This window comes from Engraulis encrasicolus, chromosome 1 (assembly GCF_034702125.1).
Source record: "Engraulis encrasicolus isolate BLACKSEA-1 chromosome 1, IST_EnEncr_1.0, whole genome shotgun sequence".
NCBI classification, from domain to species: domain Eukaryota; kingdom Metazoa; phylum Chordata; class Actinopteri; order Clupeiformes; family Engraulidae; genus Engraulis; species Engraulis encrasicolus.
The window spans coordinates 6,198,394-6,211,813 of NC_085857.1; the positions used below are offsets into that span (position 1 = coordinate 6,198,394).

At 43.2% G+C, this 13,420-nt stretch overlaps 1 protein-coding gene across 1 annotated transcript; it reads left to right on the forward strand.

Annotated features, from left to right (window-relative positions):
- Positions 1-259: 259 nt before the first annotated feature.
- On the forward strand, positions 260-3,443 carry cdkn2d (cyclin-dependent kinase inhibitor 2D (p19, inhibits CDK4)). The gene is made up of 3 exons (XM_063187694.1): positions 260-467; positions 888-1,086; positions 2,353-3,443. The coding sequence occupies exons 2-3, from the start codon at positions 946-948 to the stop codon at positions 2,722-2,724; spliced, it is 513 nt and encodes a 170-aa protein (XP_063043764.1). The 5' UTR covers positions 260-467; positions 888-945; the 3' UTR covers positions 2,725-3,443.
- Positions 3,444-13,420: the final 9,977 nt, after the last annotated feature.

Here is a 13,420-nt window from a genome sequence, read left to right on the forward strand (position 1 = left end):
TTTGTTTACAACGTTCACATTAACCCGCCTTTTTACTGGGCTTCAGAACTTTACTATGAAAGAATAAAAACATGAATGAAACAACTTTGTAGCAACAAATAACGTTCTCAAATTGCCCGCCTTCTGCGCTCGGCGTTCCCATTGGTTGAGAGGTAAGTTACCACGGTGACACTGTGGCAACCCTACTACAACTCCGCCCTTTTCACCCAATGTAGAATGACAGCCGACGTTCCACGGCTTCTCATTGGTCAACGGTACTTCCATCGACGTTTGTAAAGAGATACACAAGAGTTCAATCTTGGCTGTTCTCAGCGCGCAAATTAAAGGCTGTTAAAGGTACGGCAGGCTGAAAAACACCGTATTATTTGTTGTGATTTATTTGGAAAAGCCGACAAAACAACAGCCAGGTAGCTGTAAGGAATACCCACGGCCGTAGTATCTCTAAAACGGACAAAGGACTGAACAAGGTAATGGGGCATTACTGCCGACGCTGGCTATTTGTTTCGTTTCCCTATTTTTAAAAACCAGTTAGCCACCAGCTAAATGTTAGCCAGCTAGTCGGATTACGACGCGTAACCTCTTGTTATTTACGTGCCTTTTCTTTTTTGTTTTGTTGACCATTGTTGTCACCGTAGCTAAATCGTATTTTTCTAATATGTTTTATAAGGTTGTAACTCATTTCATTACGTGACAGCTTGTTGAAAGAAATAGGGTTGCTAGCTGTCGTTAGCTGGAACTAGCTGGAATGCTACATAGTTAGCAGTCAAGAAAAATAAGCGCACTTAATTGCTAACGTAAACCACCTTGATCTAGCACAACATTGACTGCTGTTCAACTAGCCGTTTGTGCCCCAATGTCTCATCTAATTTTTAAAATAACTTTGACAGGTCTCCTGTTGCATGTCGCACTAGAAGTTGTCGAGAAGATCAACCTAAACTCGCCATCATGGTTTTAAGCGAGAATGATGCTGGCAAGGGCTTGACCACCGCCGCGGCGAAAGGCAACACAGCTGAAGTCCGTCGGATGCTGGAGGAATGCAGGGTGCATCCAGATACAGTCAATGAATTTGGCCGGACAGCACTACAGGTAAATAGTTCCGCATTTTCACTTTCTGCGGTCATCATTACATTGTTTCGTAAACGAACCATTTCGTAAGATTGTTTACGCGATAAACTCCACAGCGTTTCAAGTTAGCATCACCTGAGTGGGCGTTGGCCGAAGGTCTGCTTCATAAACATGTCTGACGCACAGTGCTACGGGTATGACTATTACATCAGAAGAAACAAAAGTGAAAACTTTCTGAATTGTGCATTTGTTTACTAAGAAATATATTAATCCTGTGCGTAATCCAGCTAATCAGAGTAGCAAAGGAAATGTGAACTATAACCTAACTATATTATAGGGAGATGTAGAATGGTTGAAAGTAAACACATTGCACCCAAATGTTTTCTTACAAACTAACATTAGTACTATATTACACTGAATTCACTCTCCCTAAGGGCAAGGTAGGGCAAGGCTCTTAATCACACGTAGTTCCAAAGACTTTAACCATTGTCTTGTCTTGTACACAAATGACTGTTGGCCCAAGTCGCTTTTATGAAAGTGGAATGTTTTTTTTTTTAATACAATATTTTGGGATCAATTTGTTGGCTTTTATTTTTTTTCAAATCTCAATGACTGTTCACATTTCTTTCGCTACAATGATGAAGAATTATGGCAATAATTAGAGTTTTATATTATTGTAGTTGATGTTTTAATTAGTAGTATTGGCTACTACCTGAGGTGTCGCATAGAAGTCGTCTGTGATGGCTTATGGGTGTTGTCGGGTAGCTTTTCAGTGTACTATTGACAAAATTCTAATACCAGTGGGCACCAAAATAACAATAATATTGAAACACTAGCTACATGAAGGGTTCCCAGTAGTCATGATATTCCTGGAATATCGTAGACATTTATTAGAGGTTTTTCCAGTCATGGAATTTGAGCGTTTTGCATACAGAAGTCAGGGAATATGGAATTTTAACAGTGTTGCACTTTTGTTTTGTCTAAAATACTTCCGGAAACATTATAGATTCCGAAAATGTCAAGAAACTTCTCAATTCAGGCAAATATGCATGTCAAATATGCCTGGCAAATGCAGAAGAGAGTTGATAATTGTTCATTTGAATGACTGGCTAATGCTATTACAAATTGATGACGACAGACAGAGCTAAATGTTGTCTTCTTGTCAATATTTTGGGCATTGAGTTTTACTAGAGGTCATGGGAATTTAGTTTTATGGTGAGGGAAAGTCATGGAATGTTATGTCTGGCATTGATGGGAACCCTGTACACGTTTCTGTCTCGTCTGTAGGTGATGATGATGGGGAACACCAATATCGCCTGCCTTCTGTTGGAACATGGCGCCAACCCCAACGTCCAGGACCGCTTTGGCATCAGCCCCGCCCACGACGCAGCGCGAGGCGGATTCCTCGACACCCTCCGGGCCCTCGTGGACTTCGGGGCGTCGGTGAACGTGCCCGACAACTCGGGCGCGCTCCCCATCCACATCGCCACCCGCGAGGGCTACAGAGACGTGGTGGAGTACCTGGCGCCGCGCTCCAACCTCAGCCACCACAACACGAGCGGGGAGACCGTCCTGGACGTGGCTAGGGCGACGAGCACGCCAGACATGGTAGAACTGTTGGAGCGGCAGTTGGAATCAAGCCTGACCTTCCAGTCATAGCAACAGAACACTTGAGTCTCATTTATCCCAGCCAGCCTCCCCCCCCCCCCCCCCCATCCTCACTCATTATTTCCTCTTTTTTGTTTTTGGTGAAATTTCATATATAGGATTTGTAATAATGTATATCTTATAGATTTGGAGTCTGTTGTGGTAGTTTATGATAGCCTTATGGTAGCCTTATAGTGTGAACACTTGCGGAAAGAAGTGACACATATTTGTTTTTGCACAGAGCAAAGTTCCATTGAGGGTACTCGCAAACCTCGTTTTATTTGGGAGTTTGCCATGCACATTTGTAGATTTTTACAAATTGTCCTTTTTTTGTCCTTGCTGATTTATTGTCTACATTTATCCACGTGGACATTTGAACTGTTTGTTTGTTTTTCATGAAAATATGAAAGGACAGCTGCGCGCCCTCCTTTGGTTGGTCTTGCAGTTTGCACTGATGAATTTGTAGCAACCGATGCATTGTTTCTTTTTCTCCTTTTAAAACAAAATGTATGTTTGTTTGTTTATTTGTTTGTTTGTTTTGTTGTATATAAAATGTATGATTTTATATGTACTATTTATTGAAATATTGTACATAGCAATTTTATGTTTACCATTGTGTAATGCTTTATTGTTATTTATGAAAATATACATTAACCCTAAACAAAAGACATGTATCCACACCTCATTATTTCTTTAGAGCACAAATAAAGTATTGACCATATTTCTTCATTACGAAGCCTTCACCGAGTAGTTCCTTGACGAACTCTGCTAGTCATTGGACATACAGTAAATAATTATACTGATTGCTGACTGGCTGACTTACCGTATTTATCATAATTTATCTTAATTTAGATACAGATAGGTGCTAGATGCAAGTAAAACTCCCTGTGGACATCTCTCGTTGATGTGCTGCTGACTGAACCAGCAGCATGACTTTTCTTTTTGGTTGTGTGAAGGGTCATACATTTTTTTTCAATCTTTTTTCCATCACCAGCCAAAATGGCTGGTAGATTTATTTTTATTTTTTAATCTCACTAGCCAAACGCACACTTACTAATGGGTCAAAGTGGCAAGTAAGTTGGTCTTTTCTACCAGTCAAACTGAAATTTCATCAGCATTTGGCCGGTTGGCTGGCGTTAATTTAGAGCCCTGGTTGTGTGTCTGCCATCCGTGTTGTCCGTGGCCACAGGTGTGAGACTTTATCTCGGACTCTTCAGTATAACTTTGGTCACAAGTGTCAACTGGGAACTCTGCTTCATAAACTAATCCTCTGTTGTACAAACAACAAGCACGTTGTGGAATGCTGACCTGACCTTATGTTAAGGCTATTATACTAAGAATGTGGAAATTAGGCTGGCCAATTAAATCCCAGGGAATTCGAATTTCTTTACTTGGAATCATTTTAGATTGAACATGACCTGTGACCTGACCAGTTTTTAAGAGTAATAAGTGAAATATGAATATACTTAGGCCTAATGTTCCTCCTCCTATTTAAAAAGCCATGTAATCTTTGCACTTTCTCGCTTTCACAAATTGAGCTGTGTATCGTGAGAAAAAAATAAAATGATCTGTTATGAATTATCTGTTCATACAAGGCACTATCAATGCAGCAACTTAATGAATGAATAATAATAAGATCAGTCACCTACAATGACAATGAGGACATAACCTTTAATATAAGTTATAAAATGAAGTTTATTTTCTGATTGAAATTGATGGTTTAGCCAATTTAATCCTAACCACAAGAGGGCCCACTAGAGACAGCAGGCAACATGTTTTAAAAATATATATTATTTAACTCAGGAACAACATTATTCACGCTACATCAACATCTCTTGTCATATTTGTGGAATCTTTTGAGCTCAGTTGATTATTAAACCATGACCAGGAGCGCTTACCTACTTTATTTTTCCACAATGGGAACAAATGTCATTAGATAGGCAATACAAACTGGCCACCAGGGTGATGGGCCCTGCGGTGTCAATCTCACGGGGTGAGGAGGGTGTATAAGTAAGGAACGTAAACAACTTCTGAAATGCCACCACTGAACAAAGCAGTGGAGTGTAAAAGCAATATTTTACCATGGTAACATTTGCACTATGATCTCATACTTAAATAGGCTACATAAGTACATATGTGTGGTAAGTTGTGTTCCCTGGAAAGGTCCTTGAAGGTTCAAACACAGCCAGCCAAGTCAAGTCAAATGTACACACTACTGTAGATGTCAGCTGAGCCTGAGTGCAAACAGCTATGCTGATGCACTTCATGGAATTAAGTAGAAGTAGAAGTGCTTCTACTTTGAAGTACTTCTGCTGTAATTACTTATATTAGTTACAATACTACTGGTATGGTATTACATGCTTTCAACTTTGTAATATTATGCTTAGACCATATTATAATTACATCTGCAGGAATACTTCTACTTTATTCAACTCAGGGACTGAAATGTAATTTTTGGAGTCATTCGTGAAGCCATTAACAACGGTCCCTGACAGGGCCACTGACAGCTTGGGCTGGGCCCAGGAGAAAGTCATCTGAAAGGGGCCCCCACCCAATACATTCAATGTAATTGGGGCCCAATTATGGCCCAGGGCCCGGGACAGCTGACCCCTTTATCCCCTCTTGTCGGCTTCCTTGGCCCCTGGCATGGTAGTGTATCTATCTGTGCTGTGCAGGGCTCTGGTGGGCAGTGCAGGGGGCAGAGTGAAGTGAAAGACGGCCCTTGTATGGTGGTGAAGTCACTGAAGGGTTCACTTGGAACACATTTGACTCTTGTACAATAGCCGTGTTGTTTTCTGACGTTCTTTTGGTATCAAAAGCTCACCTGTCCCATCTTGCAAGTAATCCCCCCCGCCCACCCCCCCTTGTCCTAGACCAGGGTTTCCCAAACTGGGCTGCGTGGCCTGCAACAGGGGGGTGCGTGACCTGAATTGGGCAACGGCTGAGATGTGTGTTTTTATACAGCATTAGTGCACATTAAGTAGTTTTGATTAATTGTATGCTGGAAGGATCCATCTGAAGTGTAATTTATAACTCCTACAGTTGTCATGCAACAAGTTCCATGGTAATGACGGCAGAAAAAAACGTGAGGTCTATTGGAAATGTGCAGTCCCCAAAAGGACTGCATATTGTGCGCTTAGGGGGTGCGCAAACCACATTGAAATGTGCAAGGGGGTGCGCAGGGAAAACAAGTTTGGGAGCTCTTGTCCTAGAGTACTGTTTCTCAACGGGGGCTCTAGAAGGGGCATTAGGGAGGGATGCTGAGAAGGAGACAACTGAGAGGGGGAACGCATAGTTGGAAATCGGGCACAATATTAATAATAATAATATTTTATTTTTTTTGGCAGGCTTATGATGAGGTTAAGAGATGTTTGTTGAAAAAAGGTTGAGAACTACTGCTGTAGAGGAACAAGGTGCTAAGAGAATACAATTTATTAATGTACCAAATGTCAATATTACAATGACAGTACAATCATTAGAAATGATTATTAAATAAGGTCATTTAAAACACACACACACAGGTTGTGCTCAAAATTAAAGCAGCCCCATAGGAGTAACAATATCCAAATCAGTCATTGTTTTGGCAAGAAATTGTATCACTTCAGGGCAAACAAGCCATCACACCACAGATGGCAACCTGGCCCCTATCCAACGGAAGATACATGTACACGTAGTGTGTGTGTGCGTGTGTGCGTGTGTGTGTGTGCGGTGTGTGTGTGTGTGTGCGTGTGTGCGGTGTGTGTGTGTGTGTGTGTGCGGTGTGTGTGTGTGTGTGTGTCGGGGGGACAAACATAGACAGGCAGACAGGGGTACTATTCCAGGAACAAGGCTGAGTGCTAAACCTGGCTGAGTTCACCTACAGGGAGTAGTAAACATGCTAATACCCAGTCAACAGGTGTCATTTAGTTAAGAAAATTAGGACCCCATGCTCTTCTATTAGATGATTTACCACTAACTCAAGGTTAATTTGACCTGGTTTACTACTTAGCCATGTTCTTGGAATATTCAGCAGGTGATTGTAATACACGATCCAATCCCCTCCTTTCCTTCAGGAGGCCAGGTCATTCATTTACCGGTTGATGTAGGAGCCATAGAAATGGCAAGGCCTCAGCCCTAACGGTAGGGCACTCAACTGCTATGTGGCTGACCCGGGTTCAATTCCCGGCCCGGGTCCTTTGCCGACCCTTTCCCGTCTCTCTCTCCCTACTTGCTGCTTCCTGCCCACGTCTTCACTGTCCTGTCTATAAAGGCCAGAAAGCCCCCTCCCCCACATTAAAAACATAATTAAAAAAATAATTTACCGGTTGATGTAGGAGCCATAGAAATGCAACAACCCCCAACATCCATCACATGGCTACTCTTGGTTTAAGGCAGTGGGTGCGTTTCAATATGTGACCTTGCGTCCTCCACTTGTGCTTGTGGCCTCGTACCAGGAAGTAATATGTCATGATGACATCACTGACAACAGCATTATATTTCAATATCTCGCAAAAGCTCAATTGTAAAGTCATTTTCTCATTTGCAAAGTGGATGGTGAATGAAGAACAGCAACATTGTTGGGGCTAGGCTGACAGCTGGGAAACTTAATTGTTTTCTCCATAGAGGCGGGGTATCAGCAAAACAGGCCACAAGCACAAGTGGAGGACGCAAGGTCGCATATTGGAATGCACCCCGTGTTTCCCAAAAGGGAGCTCTACAGGTCAAAGATACACAAACAATTTGTCAGACAACCCCCATGAAGTTCAAGTTGAAGTTCTGAAGTTATTTTATTTGTCACATACATATTATTTGTAGTGAAATGATAGTGGGGTCATCAGCTCTGCAGCCAAAGAAGTGAAGTAAAAGGAAATAAGAAGCAAGTAATAAAAACAAAAATAAAAATGATTAATTGAAAAGATCAGAGTCTCATGACGCCAGAATTCATTCTACTCTGTATCCATTCATAGTAGCTTCACAGGATGTATGGGCCTTGACAAGGGGTTACAAACTCATTTCATTTCAGGGGCCACATACAGCCTACTTGATCTCGTGGGCCGAACCAGTAACTCAGTTGTGAAATATCACACATTTCTGCTTCGAACTGGAATCACATTGCTAATCTATTATCTTGAAGTGGATGACCAGGGCCGGCCCAAGCCTTTATGTGGCCCTAAGCAAAATATCATCAACCCCCATACCGCCACCCACTCAGCATCAGATGCTTCATAATCCTATAGCCAAAAATATGGCTCTTTGGCAGTAAGTGGCAGATGAGAAAGCAATGAATGCCTAGAGGAAATGGTGGACAGTTCATGGCTTCCTTGATCTTTGCTGCTCAGAGGGGGGCCCTGGTGGCTTGGGGGCCCTAAGCCACCGCATAGTTCGCTTATGCCTCGGGCCGGCCCTGTGGATGACTGACAGTATATCTGACTGAGGCACCCTGAGCATGGTAGAGTCCCTTGCAGGGGGCAGTGCTCCCTTAAGGCTGCCCCCTTCCACTGGTGAGGCACAAATGCAATTTCATTGTGTGCAGTTAGGATTGTGTGCTGTGCTGTGGAGTGCAGTGTCATAATGACAATGCAGAGTTTCCCAGCTGGGCTTTCTTTCTGGGCTTTCATTGCTCTCTCTCTCTTCCTCTCTTTCCATCTCTCCTCTTCTGCCTTGACTATGAAACACTTAAGATTTCCAACCTTTGCTAGGTCTGTTTTTTTTTCTTTTTTCAATCCGTCAGCTGATAGTATTTGAACGGAACCAAAAAAAAGAGGATGAGCTGCAGGCTAGGGTTTAGTTTGTTGTTGATGCTGTGTCCTGTATGAGTGTGAGCTGCAAGCTATACTAGGGTTTAGTTTGTTTTTGATGCTGTGGCCTGTATCACTTGTTAACACTAGAGGGCATGAAAGGAGTTCAGACGTGCGTAGCTGTTGAGGTTAGAAGTGCTATGTCACTATTAGTCACCCAGTAGTGATACCATGACCATCTCACCTTACAGTTACACACAGTGGGAAGATGCTGTGCAGATTGAATTTCAACGAAAAAATAAATAAAAATACTACGCCGTTAAAGGTGCACTGTGCAATTCTTCTCTTGCAAATGAGGACAAAGGGCACAGTGATTCAATTAAACTGGTTAAATAAGTGAAACGGGACACTGTAAAGAAAAATAAACAAAATAAATAAAATGTTGCATCAATTAGTGGTCACAGTAACACTCTTTTAATACATTTATACTATTCTTAAATTATTGTTTAAGATCGTAAGTCATGTCAGGGAACTATTAATCACAGTAGTGACCCTCCTTGTTTACTGTCAAGGAAAACCTTGTTGGTTGTGGAAACAGTTTTATCCGGAGTTATTTCAGTATAAAGAACTAAAGATCACAAAGAGAAAAGGGAATGCTCCACTGGGCCATGTATCCAATTAGTACAAAAGGGTGATCAAAAACTTGGGCGTCGGAACTGCCATGAAAAGATAAAAACACTATTTGAGGCACTCCTTCCTAAAGTTAAAAAGCCTTTATTAAACACTGGCAAGGAGTGCCTCAAATAGTGTTTTTATCTTTTTATGAAGTACTGTATGTTAAGTGCCAAGACACCAGTAGAATGTTAATCCCGAGCTCCTGTTGTATTTGTTCACTCATTACTCAGTGTCTCCTCTCCTCTCCTCACCTCTCGTGCTCCTGTGCCGCCTCATTAACTGCCTGTTGTGGAAGCTAAGCCTACCGCTACGCTACACAAACATCCAGATTCCATTGTAATGCTGTAGGGCGAAGGCGGGGACTTGACAATGATTGGCAGAGAGAGAGGGAGAGAGAGCGCTGCTGTTACAGTAGGTCTGGTTGTCTCTGTAGCTCACTGGTTAACCAATGCCGTACACCTTTGGAAATTTCCACTAAGGTGTGTCATCTCCGTGTCTGTAGTGGGAGGGAAGGGAGGGAAGACACAGTCACAGCCTTGTAAGCTGCCTTCCTTGTTTGAACGGTTTCGCCTGTCAGCGGGGCTGAGACTTTTGTGTCGGAGTCTTTAGGGAGGGAGGGAGGGAGGGCAGAGAGTGATTCAGCTCTGCAAGTGTCTCTCTTGCTATGAGCAGGGCCGGATTAATGCACAGGCTAGATATGGCTGCAGCCTAGGGGCCCCCACAGGCTAGATATGGCTGCAGCCTAGGGGCCCCCACAGGCTAGATATGGCTGCAGCCTAGGGGCCCCACAGGCTAGATATGGCTGCAGCCTAGGGGCCCCCACAGGCTAGATATGGCTGCAGCCTAGGGCCCCCACAGGCTAGATATGGCTGCAGCCTAGGGGCCCCCACAGGCTAGATACAGTGCCCTCCATAATTATTGGCACCCCTGGTTGAGATGTGTTAAAAGCCTTAAAATAAATTCAGTGTTTATTGCAGAAGAATACTGTCACACTGAAAATTTTAGGAAAATGTAGCCTTCAACTCAAATGAATTGTATGAAAAAAAAAAAATCCCTGACTAAAAAAATAATTATTTTTCATTAAATCACCTGTTCCACAATTATTGGCACCCTTAACAATTCCCAGGAAATAAATATAATTGAAGCATTTCTGTCATTTCTACAGTAGTTTACAAAGTTTACCAGAGTATGTAGGAACATTTAATTAGTAATTCATCACTTCCTGTTTCCCTGGGGTATAAATATGACGTGACACCGAGGCCATTTCTCTTATCCACTCTTAAACATGGGAAAGACAAAGGAACACAGCATACAAGTGAGGCAGATGTGCGTCGACCTTCACAGGTCAGGCAGAGGCTACAAGAAGATTGCCACTCAACTGCAGCTGCCCATATCTACTGTGAGAGGAATAATTAAGAAGTTCAAAAACAACTGAACAGTGGGAACACAAGCCTGGACGAGGACCCAAGTTTATTTTGCCACCACGCACAGTGAGGAGGATGGTAAGAGAAATCAAAATATCTCCAAAGCTCACTGTTACAGAATTACAACAAATGGTAGCATTCCTGGGGTCACAAAGTCTCCAAATCAACCATCAGGCGCTGTCTACACGCCAACAAGCTGTTTGGGAGGCATGCACGGAGGAGAAAACCTTTCCTCACCCACAATCATAAACGTAAACGTCTGGAGTTCGCCCAGCGGTATTGGGGCTTCAACTGGGACCGTGTGCTTTGGTCAGATGAGACCAAGATTGAGCTTTTTGGCAACAAACACTCTAAGTGGGTCTGGCGTGCCACGAAAGATGCGCATGCTGAAAAAGCACCTCATACCCACTGTGAAGTATGGGGGTGGGTCAGTGATGCTGTGGGGCTGTTTCGCTTCCAAAGGCCCTGGGAAGCTTGTTAGGGTGCATGGCATCATGCATGCTTTGAAATACCAGGACATTTTAAATCAAAATCTGTTGCCCTCTGCCAAAAAGCTGAAGATGGGTCGTCACTGGGTCTTTCAGCAAGACAATGACCCTAAACATACGGCCAAATCTACACAGAAATGGTTAACCAGACACAAAATCAAGCTCCTCCCATGGCCATCTCAGTCCCCAGACCTCAACCCCATTGAGAACCTGTGGGGTGAGCTGAAGAGGAGAGTACAGAGGAGAGGACCCAGGTCTCTGGATGATTTAGAGAGATTCTGCAAAGAGGAATGGCTGAAGATCCCTCTTTCTGTCTTTTCCCATCTTGTGAAACATTATAGGAGAAGATTAGGTGCTGTTTTGTTGGCAAAAGGGGGTTGTACAAAATATTAACAACAGGGGTGCTAATAATTGTGACACACATTATTTGATGTCAAATAATTATTTCTTTATGTGGGATTTTTTCCCCACTGAATAAATGCACTTGTATTGAAGGTTGGATTTTTCTCTTTTTTTCCATTAAGGTCCCATATTATTTAGAGAAAAATAATAATAATTGGAAGCTAAAAAACACATCTCAACCAGGGGTGCCAATAATAATGGAGGGCACTGTATGGCTGCAGCCTAGGGGCCCCCACAGGCTAGATATGGCTGCAGCCTAGGGGCCCCCACAGGCTAGATATGGCTGCAGCCTAGGGGCCCCCACAGGCTAGATATGGCTGCAGCCTAGGGGGCCCCCACCACAGGCTAGATATGGCTGCAGCCTAGGGCCCCCACAGGCTAGATATGGCTGCAGCCTAGGGCCCCCACAGGCTAGATATGGCTGCAGCCTAGGGGCCCCCACCACAGGCTAGATATGGCTGCAGCCTAGGGGCCCCCACAGGCTAGATATGGCTGCAGCCTAGGGGCCCCCACAGGCTAGATATGGCTGCAGCCTAGGGGCCCCCACAGGCTAGATATGGCTGTAGCCTAGGGCCCCACACCTCACACAGGGCCCCAATTGTCAATAAGTCAAAAATTGCAGAATTGTGACAAGATGCTATATTGAAAAAAAACATCTGTCTTGACAAGTGTGGCTTTAAATCTTCTTAATTCCTCTCTCTACAGTTGGCGGACACGTTATCTTTTTTCCTATTTATGACACTGTCAGGAATTATGTCACCAAATTTGCCTTCTGAGGGGGCCCCACAGTTTGACCGGTTTCGCCTGTCAGCGTGGCTGAGGCGGCTGTGAGTCGGAGCTTTAGGGAGGGAGGGAGGGAGCGTTTCAGTGTCTCTTGCTATTCGGAGTGTGTTACAATATGCAACCTTGCCTCCTCCACTTGTGCTTGTTTCCTCGCCCCGCCTTCTGACCCCTCCTCCGTGGAGAAAACGATGAAGTTTCCCAGCTGTCAGTCTAGCCACAACAACTTTTGAGGGACTGTTTTTCATTCACAATCCCAATTGCAAATGAGAAAAAGACTCTACAATTGAGCTTTTGCAACATATTGATATATAATGTTGTTGTCAGTGATGTCGTCATGACATATTACTTCCTGGTACAAGGAGACAAACCCAAGTGGAGGAGGCAAGGTCGCATATTGTAACGCACTCGAGGTGTAAGAGTGGACATGACACCATGCTGGTGATTCAGAGCATGTGATCAGAAACTCACCACTCCATTTCTACGCAGTGTGCAAAAAAAGTGGCATTGTGAAACATAAAAATGATAAGTGATGATTACTCTGCCTGTCATCAATATTATATCATCTCCCTCTGGAGTCAAGAGGGAAGGGTTACTCTGGAAACATGTATTGTGATGTCCAGTAATAAAGCCAGTTTAAAAGCCTATTAATGGGCTATGCATCATTTATGTTTCCAAAGGAGATTCCAGCCTCCTTCCATTTGATCCTAATTAGTACACAACTTAAAGGACCACTTCAGTCAATTTCAATATGCTGTTGTATTGCTCACGCTACCCTTGACTTGTCAGTACCCGGTGATGCCATATTTTTCGGCTCAGCCCTTTCTGAGATATGAGCTATTCTAATGGGGGCAGCTATTGTTTACATTTAAAAGAATGAATATAGGCCTACTAATATATTATACTATACTCCAAATATTTCCCCAAAAGATTTCCCCAAAAGATACCACTGTTTGCTAGTTGTCTGCTGATGTTGTATAACCTTTTGGATGTTTTTGGGAATACATTTTTTTTTTTAATGAAATGTAAACAAAGTGCTGCCCCCATTACAATGACCAGGATCTCTGAAAAGGCTGAAGAAGAAAAAAGAAAAACCTCAAGTACTGACAAGTCCAGCGTAGTGTGAGCATTACAACTGCATGTTGAAATTGACTGAAGTTATCCTTTAAGTCAGAGGTAGAAAAGTAAATTGCCAAAACCACCCATGTACACCTGCTGTGAG